At 38.7% G+C, this 21,191-nt stretch overlaps 1 protein-coding gene across 1 annotated transcript in view; it reads left to right on the forward strand.

Moving 5' to 3' along the window:
• Nucleotides 1-21,191, forward strand: part of ADGRG2 (adhesion G protein-coupled receptor G2) — a 112,416-nt gene that overhangs the window by 54,133 nt on the left and 37,092 nt on the right. The window contains exons 4-9 of the mRNA XM_023753686.1: nucleotides 10,174-10,209; nucleotides 12,757-12,801; nucleotides 12,901-12,924; nucleotides 14,529-14,567; nucleotides 16,438-16,479; nucleotides 18,729-18,782. Of these exons, the coding sequence (XP_023609454.1) occupies nucleotides 10,174-10,209; nucleotides 12,757-12,801; nucleotides 12,901-12,924; nucleotides 14,529-14,567; nucleotides 16,438-16,479; nucleotides 18,729-18,782 (240 nt within the window). The remainder of the gene's footprint in view (nucleotides 1-10,173; nucleotides 10,210-12,756; nucleotides 12,802-12,900; nucleotides 12,925-14,528; nucleotides 14,568-16,437; nucleotides 16,480-18,728; nucleotides 18,783-21,191) is intronic.

A 21,191-nucleotide genomic window follows, 5' to 3' on the forward strand; every position in this document is an offset into this window, starting at 1 on the left:
AGCCCGCAGTGGGCGTAGGTTCAGTTCCCGGAGCTCGCGCGTTTTGCTCCCAAGCCCAGGGCTCAGCAGCCCGCAGTGGGCTTAGGTTCAGTTTCCCGGAGCTCGCGCGCGTTTGCTCCCCAGCCCAGGGCCTCGGCCAGCCCGCAGTGGGGCGTAGGTTCAGTTCCCCGGAGCTCGCGCGTTTGGTTTGCTCCCAGCCCAGGGCTCGGCAGCCCGCAGTGGGGCTTAGGTTCCAGTTCCCCGGAGCTCGCGCGTTTGGTTTGCTCCCAGCCCAAGGCTCCGGCAGCCCGCAGTGCACAAAAGAATCAGTTCCAGGGTACTCGCGCACTTCCAGGCCAAAGTTCTGCAACCCTGAGGCCCCGGCAAGGGGAGGGTCTAACAGTTAGTTACCCAGGCGCTGCCCGCGAGCCTGCGGGAAGGGGGGGATGGGCTCTGTTACTCACGGATCTGCAGCGGGGATCTCTGAACTTTTGATGTCCGCAGATCTGTAGCTGTGGTCACAGGTCTCTGTTCCCAGTGGCTGCAGGGTCCTGGTATGCGTCTGCGATCAGACTGGGTGGTGCTGAGGCCAGGATCCTAGTCTCAAGCAGCTCTGTTTCCAAAGATGGCGTGGTCGCTGTGCCTGTGCTGGCCACCCAGGAGTGTCCGCGCCGGGAGCAGCGGGACTCCGCCGTCTAAGACTGCCGGGTTTAGCAGCCCCTTAGAAGACCTGCAGAATCTAACTGTCCCTAGCTCATACATGAGAAATCATTTTTTAAAAAGTCACTAGGAAAATGAGAAATAGAGAGAACCTCACTGTATTAATTACTTACATGAGCAGTATTTACTGTATATTCTTCTCAATGCTGTAATCGTAGTACCTATGAAGTAAGTCTTATTATGATTATCTTCACCCCTATTTTCTAGATGGGAAACTGAAGTATCAGGTGGATTACGTAAGTTACCCAAAGTTACAAAAGTTATAGAAAATTAACAAGTGGTGGATTTGGACCTAGGCTGTCTGAGCCTCAGAGTCTAGGTTCTTAACCTTCCTACCACACTTGAGGGATTCAGGGCAATGTCACATGGACTGCTGGGGTTTGAGAGGTTAACCATTGGCAGCTGACTCCTGCTTCCCCCTCACCCCCACATCCCAATGACCCCACCCCCAGATGCTCTCATCTTACCTTATAAGTATCTGTTGAACTTCTCTTTTCATATCAGCTTTTGAAGCACAGGTTCAAGTCCTCGTCATGTCTTGCCCAATTTATTGCTGTAGCCCACTCTGGCCTTCCCACTTCAGATCATGCTCCTTGTTTATTTCATAGCTATATAAAAAAAAACATTGTTCTGTCAGGGTCCGGAGAGAGGGGAGAATGGGGTAGGGGCTGGTGAGAGGGGAGAATGGGGAGTCAGTCCATTTGGTACTGAGTCCTTATTAAAGGCTCTGCACCTAAACTAAGATGCCAAGCCATTATTGCTCAACTGAGAGCTGGCAAAGAGTGGTATGATCCAAGGAAGACCAGAAACTCTATATCCTAACCCATAGTGCCCTCACCTCCACCTTACCAAGTGCTTCTGCACTTAAAACTCTACCATAAGAAACTCTCACTAACTTATAAATTACAGGTGCTGTGGCATGAAAGAACATGTCAACCAATAGCAGAGTCACCCTAGACATTAGTGGGACTCAGGGAGGAGGGTGCACCCAAGCAATTATTGCTTTTCTAAACTGTATCTCTTCAGGAGGAAACAGAGATAATCCTAGAGTATGCATTCTCTACGGGGGCAATATCGCCCCCATGGGGGTGAAAATTGGTTTTTGTAGGCCAAAAAAAATCTTCTATATTACAGAAGACTGGGACTAGGATGAGGCGAGTGAGGGGTCTAGGGCATGAAATGTTAGAAGACACCCACTTTTGGAGTTTGTGTGTGTTTGTACACACAGAGATAATAATATATGTACTCATTAGTTGGCAAGGAGTGCTGTGAATAAGAGGATGGAAAGGGTCAGGCTAAGGGGGAAAGTGCTGTGATTTTAAATAGAGTGGTCTGGATCAACTTCTTAGAAAAGGTGACATTTGAGCAAAATTTGAAGGAGGTGCCAGGGCAAACCAAGGGGCTCTCTGGAGGAAAAGTGTCGCAGGTAGAGGGACCAGCAAGTGTAAAAGCCCTGAAGTGGGGATATGCCCTCTGTAGGGAAACAGTAGGGAGGCTAGTATGGCTGAGTGATGAGATCTGAGTAGAGGGTCATTTGTTTCATGGGAATGTGAGAGATTCCACGAAGAAGCAGGATATAACACCAGTGTAGTAAGTGTTCAATAAAGGCAGTCTGCCTCCCTCCAGCCAGCCCCCTGAAGCACTAAGCCACATTTACATATTGGACTGAAATAGTTCCAGAAGCTACCAGCCTTCACAAGTAGAGTGAACACAAATCATGGCTAGCATTATGTGCACTGGCCTTGACCAGCAGCCTAGATTACTGTCTATGTATCTAACTTCAGGGGTACCGGGAAGGGGGGATAATGCCCCAATATCTCCTACCTTATCCTTCCTAAAGTGCACATCCCTCTTTGGGGAACAGAACAGATAGCCAGTAGGTCAGTGGTGCTTTAGTTTTTCAGAACACAGCCCAAAATAAGTAGTCCAGTGTAGTGTAGTGTGGGGCTTAGATTTTAGTTCTGTCCTTTTACTAGTAATCTTGGGCACATTACTTGACCTCCCTGTGCCTCAGTTTCTGCCCATACCTGTAAAATGAGGGTAACTTACTTAATATGGTTTTTTATGAGAACCAAATGAGATAATATTTATGAAGTGCCTGGTCATAGTAATGCTATATAAATGCTTATTAATTAAAAATAGACTCCCTTTTGGGACTCTACTCTTCCCTGAAAAAAATGCATATGAATACACACAGAAATTTGTATTCTATTTCAGGGAATTTATGGACACTCTAAATTGCATCTCCTAGACCCTTGGAGGAGGGATGGCCCATAAACCTCTGAGAGAGCCTAGTTCTGGGGCGGAAAGGACAAGGAGATGGGTGGTGTGAGAGGGTTGGAGAAGAGCAAGAAACAGGAGCTGGGGGACCTAAAACACATCTTCCTCTCTTCCCATTTGGTCAAAGCCCACCTAGAATTGTCAATCATTTGCACTTTGGGACGTTCCATCAGCTAGGAACTGAAATTTTCTTGAATGATGTCATTATTAATCATTTAATAAAAACGTTATGTCAGAGCATTTATTGAGCAGTGTGACATGAAATGGCCACAGCTCAAGTAAACACATTGAGGCCATGCCAAAGTAGAAATGTTTTCATTCATGTTGTTGGTCACGTAGTAAAATCTGAAAATGCAGTTCTTGGAAGAGTGTTGTCCCAAGCCCTAAAGTACCAATATAAGCTATAATAATAATAAAAGCATAATATGCTAATTAGACCAGATGTCCTTCCAGACAACCTTCAGGACAAAGCCATGACGGCAGGGGCTGAGGCAGAGGCAGCAGAGGCGGCAGAGGCCAGGGGCCAAGGCAGAGGAGGCAGAGGCGGCTGCTGTGGCGGTGGGTGACAAGGCAGCCGCTGTGGCAGCAGGGGCCAAGCCCCTTGCATGAATTTCGTGCATCGGGCCTCTAGTCTATATAATAAAAGCCTAACCGACTGTTATGGTGGAATGACCAGAATGACCAGTTGCTATGATGCACACTGACCACCAGGGGGCAGATATTCAACGCAGGAGCTGCTCCCTGGTGGTCAGTGCACTCCTACAGGGGGAGCGCTGCTCAGCCAGAAGCCTGGCTCACAGCTGGCAAGCGCAGCGGTGGTGGTGGGAGCCTCTCCCACCTCCATGGCAGCACTAAGGAGCAGCGAGCCAAGTGGTAAGGAGCAGCAAGCAGGCGGGCAGTAAGGAGTGAGGGCTCCCAGATTGCAAGTGGGTGCAAGCTGGGCTGAGGGACCCTCCCCTCCAGTGCACAAATTTTGTGCACTGGGCCTCTAGTAACAAAATAATATTGTTTTTAGGGTTCCCATATAAGAGTGCCTAGGTGTGGCACCTCGTTTTGATCATCTCTCTATGAAACAGTAATTCAATCCAGAGAAGGACTGCCACCAGATTACAAGTTTTGGCTGGGTCTAAAATATTCACGCAAGGGGGGTTAGTCATATCCTCTTTATATCCACTCATAAAGATTAAACCTTTATCTTTCTCATCCAACCTGGTGATGAATGTGTTGGAAGTAAATACTCATTAGTATTAGCACAGTCACAGGTTTAAGACAACTAACCAGTCCTCATTTTAAGTCTTATACCCCATAGTATCAAACAGTGGGGAGAAAAATGTAAATTTCAGAAACATCCACACATGACCTTGCATGACTTGAGTGCAGGTAGTTTGTTTGGGAGTTGATTCCAGGGATTAGGAGTGAGGGAGCAGGGAGAAGGCATTAAGGAAAGAGGGAAAGTCAATTAAAGGTACATTATTGCAGTCACTGTGTGTGATCTGTACTTGAAGGATCATTTTAACACCCTTTATAAGATCTGTGAAGCAATCTATCTGCTGTGACTGGCAGTTATAACTACTACTCTAAACTTCAGATTCTGAATAATGGTCATCCAAGAATTCTCAATTCTTTCATTCATGGATTCTGCTTCATGGATCTCAGATCCATTCCTCATCTTTCCCCTGCTCTGCTTTCTATCACAGGGACCTGACCCCTTGCGATATTTGGATTAAATGCCTGCTCTTGAACTACCTGCCATGGGTTCCTCACTGATCCTTGATTGATAGACTCCTTAATAATGTCATCAGTCAATCAAAAAATGTTTTTGAACATCTACTGGATACAAGGCACTGGACTGGATTCCTAGAGGATAATAAATAAAGCACCAAGCAGCTTAGCATCTAGTTAGGAAAACACGACATAAAATGGCAAAGTTAATTACGATGCCTAAGAGTATATATTCAAATGCCAAGTGGATGATATAAAGATGAGAGAGCCATCTTCATTGGCTTCTGTATCCAGGACATACTTTAATGGGCCAGAGAGCTGACGTAAAGGAGGCATCTTCTAAACTGTCCAATTTTGGGAGGGTGAAAGTTTGAAATTTTATTTGAAATCTCCTGACTTATAAATGTTGGTAAGCAATTCAAACTTTCAAAAACTTCAATGTGATTCCCACTGTGTAGGCAAGATAGAACTTGTTTAGGAGCTAAATTGGGATTGTCAGCCAATGGTGTGCATTTGGTGGATGGCTTATGGCATTGGGGAAGAAGTCAGAGGCAAAGAATGTTAAGATCCCTTCCAATGAAAAGATTCCAGGGTTCTAATATTTCACTCATGTCTGAGGCAGTCAAGGCTTAGGCTCAGGAGGGGACAATGAGCACGGGGAGAAGGAACAGAGGAGAGAGAGATTAGAGAATATTTATAATAATACCATACATTTATATACTAGTTTATGGTCTGCAGGGTTTGATACTGAAAGCATGATAGAATAGAGCAGTGGTTCTCAACCTGTGGGTCGAGACCCCTTTGGTGGTCGAACGACCCTTTCACAGGGGTCGCCTAAGACCATCCTGCATATCAGATATTTACATGACGATTCATAACAGTATCAACATTACAGTTATGAAGTAGCAACGAAAATAATGTTATGGTTGGGTCACAACATGAGGAACTGTATTTAAAGGGCCAGAAGGTTGAGAACCACTGGAATAGAGGCTCACAGGGTAGGTTCTGATCATCTCATAGAGGCTCACAGGGTAGGCTCACAGGGTAGTCTGATATCAGACTACCTGGATTCAAATCCCAGCTCTACAGTGAATTGCTGATGAGGCCATGAACACGTCAATAAACTTTGCCAGCCTTAGTTTCTCAAGCACTAAAAAGGACTGATGCTAATAAAGTTACATATCTCAAAGAGTTGTTGGCTAATTAAATAATAAAATGTGTAAGAAGCTCTTGGTAGATTAAGCCTGGATCACAGGAATCAGTTTTCACTATTATCACACATACTAGTACATCATCTGTCTTTAATCCTTGCAACAGCTTCAAGTTACAGTGAGAAGAATGCACAGGATGGTTGACTGGATATGGAGATGGAAGGTGAGGAACGAGAGGAGTTAGGAGCAATTTGGTTTGTAGACTCGGCTCTATTGCTGAAACTAACTCTGGGTTTCTGGATCCTTTGCTTAACACTTGTGGGATTTTTCTTCATAAAAAGTGGACCCTTGTAACTCATATTCTTCATAATTTTTAAATACTGGGTTTCTGAGTATGGTGGGAATAATAATGGCTCCCCCAAGATGTCCATGTCCCAATGCCTAGAATCTGTAAATATATTATTTTACATGGCAAAGGGGACTTTTTGGATGTAATTAAAGTTAAGGACTGTGAGATGGGGAGATTATCATGGATTACCTGGGTGGGGCCAATCTAATCACATGAGTTCTTATAAGTGGAAGAGGAAGGCAGAAGAGTGAGTCAGAAGGATGCCACATGAGAAGGACTCCCCATCCCATCCCACAGTTGCTAGCTTTGAAGATGAAAGAATGGGGCATGAGCCAAGAGATGTGGGTGGCTTCCAGATTTTGGTAAAGCCCTCAATTTATAGCCAGAGAGAAAATGAGGACCTCAGTCCTACAACCACAAGATACTGAATTCTGTCAAAACCCCCCAAAAGCAGAACACATATTCTCCACTGGAGCCTCCAGAAAGGAACACAGTCTGTCAACACCTTGATTTTAGTCTTATGAAACATGTAGTAGACTTGTGACCCATAGAACTCTAACATAATAAATTTGTGTTGTCTTAAACCATTAAATTTGTGGTAATTTGTTACAGCGGCAACAGGAAACTAATATACTGAAATTTCCAGCTTAAATTATTTGGCTGGTTTTACCAGCAATACTGTCAAATTCAAGAACTGATTAGATATGAAAATGATGTGAGGTGATGAGAGATAAGTTCTTAGATATATAGAGTTGGAGAGGCAATGACAGTAAGGCATTTACATGGCAGTGATCAGACCACACTTGGCCATGTGGGATTGGAGTTTGGGAGGTAGCAATAATTTTGAAACAATGTGTCAGGGAGGAAACGTAGGGAAAGAGGCTCCATTAGTGGAGCCAGTTTCTTGAGTTTCCAATTCCTCTGTTTGGCTTCCATGCTAAATTTATGTGTGCCAAACTCCTGCTCATCATAATTGGAATATATGGACTTTGTGTGTGTTTTTTAAATCACTAGGGAGTCATACTGAGTAAATTTTATAGACACATCACAATAATTTTATTTATTGACTTAAATCAAAACTTCAATAAATGAATAATGCTTTAAAATTTGCTCTTTGTTCGTTTCCAAAGGAAAATCTGAAAAATTTCACTGTTTTCCCTTTCTTTGTTTATGAATCTTTTTAACAATGGAAATATTTTGTCTCCTAAGAGTGGCATGGAACTCAAATATATGACTCACTGGAAATGACGACCACCTCTTTGGTTATAATAAATGGGAAGTTGGTTAGGAGAGAGCCCAAGAGAAACAGAGGCCGATACTCAGGAAATGCAAGGCCTATGGGGACATCTCTATGTTACAACAGGAGGAGTGATGTGGAGCATCATAATGAGAGGCAGAAAGTGAATAAAATGTTAGTCACTGAGCAATCAGTCCCCTAGAAGAAGAAAAAAAAATGACAAAAGAAAAAAGTTGGGCAGAAAGTTTTTAAATCTCTAGCTTCTATTTACACGATTCCCTCCCTTCATCACTATACATTGCTGCTGGGAGCTCTGTAAGTTCCATGATGGAAGAGGCCAGCTCTGCATGTGGGTTAGGCTGGTTTAACCCTTGGGCTAAATTTTCATCAGGTTTTACTTCCTGATTGTGAGTCCATGCCTATCCAACCCAGAGATGGTCAACCAACTTTGTGGGTTTTCCAGGAAACCTCCCTTTCTGCTCTGGCTCTCCTATTATGCTCGACTAGTCCATGTCCTCTAACATCTAAGAAAGAGGTGAAACTCAAATCAGCCACATTCCCTGTGGGTACACAGCTCTCCTCAAAGGATTTAACAATGGAGAAGGTTGGAACCATTGGTGGCTATGGCAGCCATTATTAGCCTCTTTTGCCCTTCAGCATCACTCTCTATCGTTCTTTCCTGGAACTCAACTCTTCCTCAGTGTGGTGTATCATATTACTTTATTTGTAGATATTGTACCAACCTTGCATCCCAGGAATAAATCCCACTTGATCATGATTTATGACCTTTTTAATGTATTATTAGATTTGATTAGCTAATATTTTGATGAGGTTTTGGCATCTATGTTCATCAGGGATATTGGCCTATACTTTTTTTTCTTTGTAGTGTCTTTATCTGGTTTTAGAATTAGGATAATGCTGGCCTCATAAAATGAGTTTGGGAGTCTTCCCTCCCCTTGAATTTTGTGGAATACTTTGAGAAGGATTGGTCTTAATTCTTCTTTGAATGTTTGGTAAAATTCACCTGTGGTCCAGGACTTTTATTTATTGGAAGTTTTTTGATTACTGCTTCTGTTTCATTGGTTTGTTCAGATTTTCTGTTTCTTCTTGATTCAATTTTGGGAGATTATATATTTCTTGCAGGTTGTCCAGTTTATTGGCATATAGTTGTTCATAATATTGTTGTATAATCCTTTGTATTTCTGTGGTGTCAGTTGTTATAACTCCTCTTATATTTCTGATTTTATTTATTTGGGTCCTCTCTCTTATTTTCTTGATAAGTCTAGTTAAAGGTTTATCAATCTTGTTTATCTTTTCAAAGAACCAGCTCTTTCCCAAGAGTATTTTAAAAATTAAACTTCTGCTAACTCAACATATTCTTTGATTGGTAGAATGTTAAAGTAACATGAGGGATATTTTGAGGGGCAGAGACTAAGAGGAGGCAATTTCAACTAAATTAGGCTATCAAGTCATTAACTACTCTGGGTACATGGAGAAAAATCAGGTTATAGTTTGTGTGAAATGATCTTTCTTATCTATATACAGTTATCTATATACATTTATCTATATACAGTTAAATTTGAACAAAATGGGTTTGAACTGTATCCATTTATATGTGGATATTTTCAATAAATACTATAAATGTATTTTCCTTATGATTTTATTAATTTTCTTTTCTCTAGCTTACTTTACATTATGTAAGAACACACCATACTAGTATAATACATATAACATACAAAATACGTGTTAGTCAACTGTTTATGTATTAGTAAGGCTTCTTCTGGTCAACAGTAGGCTATTACCAGTTAAGTTTTTTGGGAGTAAAAAGTTATATATGGGTTTTCAACTGCACAGGAGATTGTTGCCCCTAATCCCCACTTTATTCTAGGGTCAATAGTATAGATAGATATAGATAGATATAGATATAGATATAGATATAGATATAGATATAGATATAGATATAGATATAGACATAGACATATACACATATACATATATACATAGAAAGAAATAGATATAGATATAGATATAGATATAGACATAGACATATACACATATACATATATACATAGAAAGAAAAAAGAATATATGTCAGAATGTTAATGTAATTTATCTCTGGGGGTGAAATTATAGGTGGTTTTAATTTTCTTTTTGTTTATCTGTAATTTCTGAAGTTTCTCCAATAAGTGTGTATTATTTTTCATAGATAAAAAATAAAATTGCTTTTACGGAATGTGACTATCTCCCCAAATAAGTAATACAGCAGTTCTTATAGTTTATACACCCAGAGGCATCTGATTTAGTTTAATTCATAAGAAAGAAGTAGCGTAATAGATATAAAGTCTGTGCTAATAGGTATAAATGGAAGCACAGTTAATGGGAGTTTAATTTATGCAGATGTATACATTTACTTTTACAAATTATAAAGAATGTTAGCCAACAACTAAAGGTCTTATTAATCATTTTTAATTTAAAACATACTAAACCATTACACAACAAAATATATAGAGCATGGTTACCAGTTAAATTGGAAGAATTGATTCACCGGAGATATGCCTTTGTAGAGAATTGAAAAGAAGTACTGATTAGGCTGTTAGAAATAATAGTAAATTAACATACTGCCCTCTTTTGGTAGCTATTTGCAACTCATTTTACATTCACTCCCTTTTAAGATGTTATTCTCCTATGAATTTATGCAAACTAAACTAATTTTAAATCACCTTTTTCCTCAACAGACAATGCTGGTAATTCCAGTTTGTTACCACCGTCTGGTAAGACTGTTATTTCATGACTTTGGGGAATTTCAGAAAAATAATCTAAAAGTTCTCCATGCAATATGGCATGTAGTCAAATACAGCAAAATTGTTGTGGGTTTTTTTATGATGCTTAATTATGTTAAATTCTGTCATTAAATCTATAACTAAAAAGCCAGTAGCAAACATAAGAGGACAGGTATATTGTTCTCACACATTGCTGGACAAAGCTGGGGAGTAAACTGTGGATTTTCATTACAGTAACTGTTTAAGTTCTTCAATGTTATTTTTAGTATTCTAGCTCACAAGTCTCCTAAAGAGCATCAAGAACATAAACATGCCAATGTTCTTATATTTGAAGGATGAGATGTTCTCTTAAACTTCCTCAGTACCCTCACTGAATGAATATTTTTCAAAAGGCTTGTAGGGGCTTAGCACTCATAAGAATGGGGAGGCAAACACATTAAAGAGAAATTTATAACTAGGACCCATCTTAGCAGGAACCAGGAATAGAACCTATACTCAAGACTGCTAGCTGGAATGGAACCTCAGGGATAAAGTGGTCCAGCCCCATATTACTTAGTTGATGACATGAAGCCTGGAGCAGCTGAGTACCTTGTCTAAGGTCACACAGTTCTTGCCCCACACCACACAAAGGTGGCTTTTCTGACTCCTACTTCTGTATTCTTTCTGGTATGCCATATATTACAGAACAATCTTTTGTGGTAAGGAGTGAGTCAACTCACACTGTATTCTTAGTTGTGTGAAAATGAGCTTCTATTGTTATTAATTCATTTAAAAATAATAATAGCTATTACTTCTTGTGCACGTACTACATGTCTGGGAGTCTTCAGACATCTCATTTTGCTTCCAATCTTTCAACATAGGAATCATTATATTGATGTTAGAGATGAAAAACTATGGGTCAGAGAGGATAAAACTTGTCCATGTTCACACATTCTCTGAAACCAGACTACTTGGGTTTGAATTCAGCCGCCATCCTCCTACCCCCATTGCTAGCTGTGTGACTTTGGGCAAGTTCCTTCACCTTTCTTGCGCCTCTGTTTCTTCTTTGTAAATTGGAGAGGATGATAGTACCTATTTCATAGGGTAATTGTGGAGATGAAATGAGATAAAACATGTGCCTGGAATGGAGTAAATCCTCAATAAATAGTAACAATCGTTATTCTGGGCTATTTAGCAATGGGGCAAAGATTCAAACCCAGGACTGCAAGTCTCCAAATCCCAAGCTCTTTTTACTGTGCCATTTTGCCCCCTCATTGTGAAGCTTCTAGGGTAAAATAAACCACCGTATGTTTCTCCTGGTACAATAGCCTTCACCAGACTTAATCAGAGTGATATCTTTACAAAATTCTGTTTCCATGGAATGGTATATGGGTCTTTGGGTCCAGTCACAGCCTGGGTTCTGGGTGCCCTAGGGGAGAGCTGCACTAATTGGAAGGTAAGAGCCAGTGCACATCAGGGACAGATGGGCAGCTGTGCCTGCAGCCTTCTTCTTTGGATGGCATCACCAGTCATCAGTATTTAGAAGAACTGAGAGTCATTAATTAAAAACCAGCTTTGGCCAATTATTTTGATCTGCCACAAGAGCAAAGGATTCCATGCCCACACTTCGAATCTTACTGCTCAGGAACTGTCTTACTTCTGAAAAAAATATTGTTGGTGATTTAAAAAATGTAGTAAATGACAAAATATGGAATGAATAATGTAGGACAGACAGGGTGTGTGTGTTTCAGCCAAGGCATGAGCAGTCTAAAACACACAGTCCAGCCAAGTGCCTTGACACACCCAAATGTTGTCCTTACAGGCTGAATATCAGGCTCCCTACTGCAGAGCTTGGCTTCCTTGTAAAATATTTGTGTTTACTTTTCTTGTGTATATGTAGAGGTCAAGCCATTGGATCTTTTAAATATATAAACTGGCCAAGTGTGTGTAGTAGACTGAGCCCTTAGCATAAGTGGAGTTATTCTACGGTAAATTTATAACTTGATTGTCTTAATAGCAGCCGTACTTTTAAATAACATACCAGGAAATTGTTAGGTGATAGCAATGTTTTGTTTTGTTTTTAATCCTATGGGAAGAATTGCTAGGTATCATTATAACCAAATGGACCCAATGTACCAATATGTGTCCTAATTGTAGCTTGAAAAATATTTAAAGTATAAAATGTTTTCTAGAACTCTTTGGCTGAAAATTTTTGAAAGTAGTATATCTTATATACTACTTTTGTTGCTGTTCCTAAACTTATTTCCATAATATCCCATAAGTAGGAGCAGGCTTTGTGATCATGAGTCTCAGGTACTTCATCTGTAAAATCTGTAAAATGATACAATTGCACTCATTTCATCTCTTGGGTTCTTTCTCTACAATTCTCTGATTAAAGGTATACTAAGTGATTATAGGACTTGCAGATTTAATTACATATTGGTCTCATGTTTTCCACTTCTTTTCATAATTATATCTCAAAAGTTCTAACTCCCTAAAATTCAATAAATAATTGTTTCAAAGTATTAATTTGAAAAACGTGTGTGTTTTCTCCTGCAGCTGACTCTCCTATTGGTTTTGTCCCATACTACAATGGTACTCCAGGCAAGATTTTGAAAAAAATTTAAATCTAGATTTAGTCCAATTTGTTAAATTTTTTATTTAATTATATCTTTGTATTGTTTTTTCCCCTTGGGACAAAAGAGGTTGAAACTACAAGCCTAAATGGTAAGAATTTTTCTGAAGCAAGTGAAAATTGATAACCATTAATATGAATATAAGTATAATGAATGGTGTTGCGGGTTTCCATATTCAAATAATCAAAAAGGAAAACCCAAAGAAACCCAAGACTGACAACCTGGAGGGCGATCTAAACTTTCTGGTTAAATGAGAAAATTCTTATTATCATGGAGGGAAGACAGCCCTCCATCACTCTAACTGTTCTGTAAAAGAAAAGAAATGTTGCCCGGCCAGTGTTGATTGCTGGACAGGGCACATGCCCAGATTGTGGGCTCAGTGTGGGGTGTGCAGGAGGCATCTGATCAATGATTCTCTCTCATCACTGATGTTTCTATTTCTCTCTCCCTTCCTCTATGAAAGCAATAAAAAAATCTATCTTTTAAAAAAGAAATGTTGACCACATTTGAGTACCCCATTTCGCTTGCTCACCAACACAATTCAAACACATTTTTTACATGACAGATTGTTTAAATGTGAAAGGCACATCCAGTGACTTCAATATGATTCAGCATGGATTTGGAGGCACAAAGTGTTCAAAGACAGCCTTTTTACAGATGATTTATCAATTTTAAAATATTATAAAATAAAACACTAGCTTCATTATGCTGGAGAAAAGGACAAAGAATTGGGTTATATTCGAGGGAGGTGGGCAGGGCAGCACATTCTGTTCCCTCCCCTTTGTGGGAAGACAGCCTTCCATCTTATTGCAGTCAAAACCCAATACTTTTCATAATCCCTTAGTCAAAATAAAATCTCACCATGTGTTTGGCAGCTAAGAGCTAAACAATCATAGATGCAGCTCACACTGATCAAAACTGGTATAAATTCAATTTTGGTCTAATGGGAAGGACCAGGCATTGTCATTTTTATATGCAATTACTTTTTACAATGAAAGCACATCTTCAAAATAGCTTTGGCAGTAGTTTTTGGGTCCTATTGTATGTGGTTAAAAAGTGTGATAATGTAATACATGCCTTTCCCCCCTAAAGTTTCATCCAGAATAATAAATTCTCGAATGCTTTCCATTAAAATAAATACCAATAGAATAGATTTTAAATTGCATTTTAAGTGAAACAAGATGAAAATGAGGTTTCCCTACAAGTTAGTTGAATATAATGAAGAATTCCAAATTTAAACTAGAATTACTTTCATAAGAATGAACTCCATTAGGAAAAATATATTAAGCATCCACAGTACTATAAAGTTAGTATTAACTGTGAAAATATCATATCCCTTAGACTTTCATTATAATAGAGGAAAAAAGACAAAATATTAAACTATATGTTTATTTAAATGGTTTATTTAAATGTAATAATTATAGGAGTGTTGCTATGTTTTAGACATGTAACATGTGTTTAGGAAACACATTTTGAACAAATGAATATTTGCTCAGGAATTGTCTCTGGGGGTTGGAGAATGGATAATGCGGTGAAGGGGAGGGCAGCAAATACATTTGGTAATGTCAGTTGGCTTTTGCAAAATGCTCTAACTTCTCCAGGGATGGGGGAGTGAAGTGTTTAGAGAACCTAGGAAGATGCATGTGTTTATTAATCATGCCAATGGTTAGATTAATTTTTATTATTTTATTTCAGATGTTACTTCAACCATGTTATCTACTTTAAACAAGACAGGTAATATCAAGTTATTTCTAAACAGAATATCTGTCTTCTGTGGCTTCTTGAGTTTCTCACTTGTGTGGTCTTTTGGATTAGTAAAGGTTATCTCCTTGCCCACTTCCTATGCCTTCAGCTGTTGATTTATTACTTGTTTTATTTTGACATTGAACTGTAATTCTGGTGTCACCACACTCCTGATCTTCCAAACTGCTATGGCCATAGCACTCCACTTAAAATAATATTTTAGTATAATAATAATATATCTTAGCTCATAAAAATGGAGAATAAAGAAAATAGAATTCATCTTTAGTGTTATTTTCCTAAGACTATTACTATTAATAACTTGGTATATTTCCATACAGTATCATACGTACATATAAACTGTCATAGTTTAGGTACATTGTTATATCTCACCCTTTTGACTTCATATTAAGTTATAAGTATTTTCTAGAGTCTCTTGCTATTAATGACCCGATAATACTCCATTATGTATCATAAGTTGATTATTAGTTGTTTCTATTTTTTAGTAGAAGTGTTGCTATAAATATCCTGTGTCAACATCTTTGCATTCATCCCTGGTTTCCATAGGATGCATACCAAGGATTGGATTTAATGGGTCAGCATTTTGATATTTTAAAGCCCTTGATATCTACTGCCCAATTACCTTCTAGAAAGCTTATACCTGGCAACATTCCTGCCAATAGTGGACATGAATGTCCATGTCACTGTACCTTTGCTGAAAGCTGAGTCTGTATCATATATTCTTAAATTTTCTCTCAATTCCATAAGTTCTATTTTGAATTTTTGATTATTAGTGAGATTGAATTCTTTTCCCTGAAAGCACTTTGGTTACTAGAACTAGAAGCTAATTTCACAGTTGTATCTTGATTATTCTGGAAAGGAAAGTATCAGGGCAAACAAAATAATGTATTTAAAGGATTATTCATGATAATACAAATGCTGGCAGCCTCTATAATTACCACCAATCATTGCCCATGGGTCAGTCACACATTGAAACAGAAACTCATCAATAACACACACACAAATGAGGTTTCCAAAACTGTCAGTATAACGTCATAATTCTTAAGTGCTTTTCTAAGATCTGAGTTTTGTGTTTTCTTCAGAATTTGTCACTCATCCGAGGAGACAGAGCTTCTTTGTAAATCTGTGCCTGGAACACAGCCTCTTCTAATTGGCCATCCTTACAGCCAAGATTTCTGAACCTGGTTCTCCATAATCTGGGAAATGAACCTTGGGCTATGTCCCAAAATTGTGTTGGAAAGATATTTCTAAGATTTGCTTTTTCAGTGTCTTGGTGCTTCTGTGAGCCTGTTGTATGATTGTAGTTGGACAGTCTCACCCTCTCTGAGAATAATTTTATCTATCAATATGATGGGAATAGTATTAACTCTTAGAGAAAATAGCAGGACATTTCCTTGATTATAGAACATAATAGCAATGTTTTAGATTCTGTGTTTACGGTTACCATTAATTTTTATTCTGAATCACTGATCTTTACAACCTAACACCTGAAGGTCCTGATAGTGACTTAATTCTACATATCTGAAGTATAAGTCTACATTAATTTGTCTAGCAGCAGCAGAGCATGGAAACTTCAGTAGAATTACACAAGCAGTGGAGTGTGTAATGGGTGCGATCTCACTGGGTAAACATGGGAATCTAAATGCCAGAACTACCCTATGCCAATGCTATATGATCTGTGTATGGGATTCCCATTCATTATGTTGAGATGACCAATAGTGTCTTAAAGGTATCAACAGTATGATTTTCTTAGCACTTCACTAAAATGATACTCATGGCAAATTGTTTTTTTTAAAAAAACAAGCAACAATTCTGCTCTAATATTTAAATTGCTTCTTTGCAGAAAAAACTAAAATCACTATAGTAAAAACCTTCAATGCATCAGGTATGACTTATCAATATCAAGACTTTCTTTTTTACAACTAAAGTAAAATTAAACAAATGGCTGATGTTAATGTTTTCTTTCTCTCTTTTTCCTACCTTTTAAAAATGAAACTGGTTTTTAATGAATAGATGTTTATGCGCTGGGTACCTGAAGTTGTACTAAGTGTTTGGGGTTATAATAGCAATGATTAGGCACAATGCCAACCCTCAAGAATCTTCTAGTCTGTGGGGAGAGACAAGCCAAATAAACATAATTAACATGAACGGGTAGTATGAACATAAAGGCAATGATTACACAATTGTTTCTGACATGGTTAAGAAGCATAGCATATAGAAGGGCTGATAATTATCAATGGGATGCATTTTATGAAGGAAAGATTCTTAAAGAAGTGAATCCCAATCTCTTTTTAAATAATAAAAAAAGATGCACTTTTAAGTACCTAGTGCAAGATTAGGGATACATGATATACTTAAAAGTTCCTGGTCAATTTAAAGCAGAGGTTGGCAAACTATGGGCTGTGGGCCAAATCCACCTTTTTTTCTTTTTTGTAAATAAAGTTTTATTAGAAAAGTACTGTGCCCATTTTTTTACATATTGTCTATGGCTACTTTTCCACTACAATGAATGATAGGGTTGAGTAGTTGCAATGGGGATTATATGGCCCACAAAGCCTAAAATATTTACTGTTTGACCCTTTACAAACAAAGTTTTCTCACTCATGATTTGAAGGACAACCTGTGACCATGTACTTGGGGGAAATTACAGATAATAGCCCTAACAATAGGAAAGAAAATTCTCAGTATGAATAAGCAGTAAAAGACGCACAGCCCTGGAAATAAAGGTGCCACTAAAATTTAGAGAAAGATGAGATGTGATAGAATGAAAAGCTTAGTAAGCAATAGACCAATAGTTGTAAGAAACATTAAAGCACTACTACTCACCATCTATATATTGTATAATTGCATAGTATATTTCTAGTGAATTATATCCATTAGCAAGTATATTTAAAATAAAATCTTTCTCTTTTGATATGGGTAACTTTGCTGTGGAACAACATAGAACTCTACATGTCTGGTAACTTGTGGCACCTAAATTCAGTTTGCTCACAGAGTCAAAATTTTAGCTGAACCATGATGCCTACACACCAAATGTCAACTAAATCATTCTGGCAGAAACCATATCATATACACTAATTCAAATTGTAATTTTAGTTCACATTCAAACTAGTTTTCTTAGGAAAGAATTAAGCACTCATAAAGTGTAATGGAAATAAAATAGCAATCAAGCACTGTGTACATAATTTCGACAGAACCAGACCTAGCAAGGATACAAAAATATTTCTTACTATAACAACCTTTTCCCCTTGGTAGTTTGCTTAGTAACATTTGCCCCTCACATTTACTAAAGATTTCTTACACTCTGCCAAAATGATGAAATTAATGAAGGAAAGATTCTTAGAGTAGTAAACCCTGAACGCTTTTCAAATCAAAGAAGAGATGTACTTCTCCTTTCACCTTTGGTGAAAATGTTTCTCAGGTTAATATGTCTGGTTTTTTGTTCTAATGTGGCTTATTTCATCTCCCATCAATCTCTGCCTACTGTGTATGCCTGTGTAGTCTGTTGTCCTGGTCATTACTCCATTTTGCCCTCACTATAACTTTTTTTTTTTTTTTTACTGGCTAGTATCACCCATTAGATTGTAAGCTCCCTGAGGGCAGGATCCATATTTAGAACCTCATAAAGCCTATAGAATATGGTAGAAATTAGCAAATATTTTTTGAATTTTATAGTTTTGCCCATGTGAAATGATATCATGACTTTGATATTATTTCACACATACATTTGCATGAGGAGCTGAGACCATCATTAGAGTGTTCATGTACTCCTCTACCCAGAAAGAAAGGAGAGTGTAAGAGTAAGCGCTATTTCATTTAAAGCCTATATGCTAGATTTATATTCATACTGTTCTGTTTTTATTGGACAGGAGAGGGATTAATTGGGAATGGGACAAGAAATTTCAGGGAGGAGTAGGGGATCAGGCACTAACATACTAAAAAATAGTAAAGAATCAAGTTAACCAAGTTAACTCTCATTCCTTTAGTCTTTGTGGGATTCATCCAGCCAATTATATCCAACTTATTACAATTTTGGTCCACATTTGATGCCTGAATTTATTAATTCTCTTGACAATGTATATACAAGTGAATGTGTTGACATGCTTAATCAGCTGGATTGTGTTTTCTTTGCAGAAGTCAAACCCCAGAGAAATATCTGCAATTTGTCATCTATTTGCAATGACTCAGGTTAGTTCTTATGCACATTATACTAGTATGTGAACAGATAAATTAGCTTCATAGAGAAAAATGGTTGCTTTTCTCCTGGACAGTGTGTGATGTGTGCCTCTTTGATCTGTCTCTTTTCATACCACCTGGCTACTATGAATCCTGAATGAAAACAAAAGCAAATTTTAGATTTGGCTGGAATTATCTTCCCATTGCTTAGTCAAATGAAGGGTTAATTTCTTTAATATGAGAACATGAAGCTGTGCACAAAACATTTTTCACCATAGCTTTAAATCCATAACTAATGCACTTAGAGTTGATTCATGAACATAATTAATAATGAATTTAATTATTGAAAGCCACTTCTTGTATACAAATCCTTCAAGCTTTTCCATAGGACCTTAAATATTATTATAGCTTAGAAACAGGATTTTGTCTTTTGCTAAAACTAAAACAAACCGCTCTACTAAAATGTTGAAAACCTCACGTACACCTAGTTAATTGGGTGCTAATCCCTGTAGTGCCATAGTGGATTTTGCCATCTTTAGCTAAGACTGCCCACTATTTTTAAAAATTGAGATGGAAATCTCTTGAGAACATGCTATTTTTGAAATGAGGATATTTTCCCTCCTGCTTTGGGCCAGAAGGAATGAAACAACCTCTTTTCTTACATTGGTTTGGCTCTCTGGGCTCCCTTCCTTGTTGAAACCAATGAAAGCAGATGTGAAAAACAGAAAAACATGGTGTGGCAGGTCAGAATTGGATCATGGGAAGAGAAAAGAGGAAGGTAACAAAATATTTTATAATATTAAAGTCTTAGTATGACTCCATTGATATAAAAAGAAACACTCATTAGAGGAATGAATCATTTTATTCTGTTCCCTTTAGTCCTTATAATAAAAGCCTAATATGCTAAGTGTCCGGTCATCCGTTCATCCAATCAAAGCATAATATGCTAATGATATGCTAAGGCTGCTCAACTGCTTGCTATGACGTGCACTGACCACCAGGGGACAGACAGTCGACTGGTCAACCAGTTGCTATGACGTGCACTGACCACCAGGGGGCAGACGCTCCAACTGGTAGGTTAGCTTGCTGCTGGGCTCTGGCTGATCGGGACTGAGTGAGATGGGCCGGACACGCCCTGGAGCCCTGCCGCGGTCCCTTCCAGGCTGGCCAACCTCCTATGTCCCTCTCCGGCCTCGATCGTGCACCCGTGGGGTTCCTTGGCCTGGCCTGAACCCTCTCACAATCCGGGACCCCTTGGGAGATGTTGGAGAGCCAGTTTCAGCCTGATCCCACAGGCCAGGTCAAGGGACCCCACTGGTGCATGAATTCATGCACCGGGCCTCTAGTAGTTTAATAATTTGTTTGAAAAACATAGGAACATAGGGGTGAATGGAACTAATGCACATTTGAAAATGTACAAAAAAAAGAAAACATAAGAAACAATTGCAAGTAAAATAAGGTTGGATAATTTAGAAAACAAGAAAACTTTCTGTTGAAAGAATGCTCCACAAATACTTTGTATTTGTGTGAGTGTGAGATTTGCTTATGTGAGCTTTCTCCTGATAGTATGCTCCTGGTAGAATATAGCAGAAAAATATCATCTGGTTTTGAGTCAAGAAAAACAACAACACATTTTACTTTCATATATTGTGTAACTCTCTTCTTCCCCCCTCCCTCCTCTCTTTACTGAATTCTCCATAATTTCATTATTTTTGTGCTTCATCTATGTTTGAACTGGTGACTAATGTCTACTTTAGTGTTGTGTTTACAAGATGTTTGATAACTTTGAAAATTGAACATTTAGTAAAAAAAAAAAAACTGGTCATCTTGAATAACAGATGTCAGAAAGCTGGTTAGAGTAATGCTTTCCCTAATTGAGTGGATGAATTGACCGTTTGTTTTAGTGTCTGTTGAAAACAACCTCATCAGGGAACCAACTCTTTTGGCACCAGAAATCCCATGATATCCTGCCAGGAACTAGAAACCTCCACTTCTTGCAGGTTTCAATCCGGGTTCCTTAAGGGAAATGGAGGCTAATGCAGAAATGGGAGCTGACTAGCCACAGTTAGGCTAAGAGTAAAAAGGAGGTGGCTTCCTGGTTGCTCTGCTACCACTGTGCTCCCAGCACATTTATGAAATTCAACATGCCCTCAACAAGACTAAAGGATGAACTGGAAGAATAGAGGGGTGAGGGAAAGAAATTGTAGGTGTCGACTATATGCACACACACTAAATCAGTTTATACAAGCAAAGATTTCAAAAATGGAAAAGTAATAGCCCGGCTGGTGTGACTCAGCGGTTGAGCGTTGACCCAGGAACCAAGAGGTCACTGGTTCAATTCCTGGTCAGGGCACATGCCAGAGCTTGAGGGCATGCAGGAAGCAGCCAATCGATGATGTTTCTTTCTCATCTATGTTTCTA

This window comes from Myotis lucifugus, unplaced genomic scaffold (genome assembly GCF_000147115.1).
Source record: "Myotis lucifugus unplaced genomic scaffold, Myoluc2.0 scaffold_49, whole genome shotgun sequence".
Classification (NCBI taxonomy): Eukaryota; Metazoa; Chordata; class Mammalia; order Chiroptera; family Vespertilionidae; genus Myotis; species Myotis lucifugus.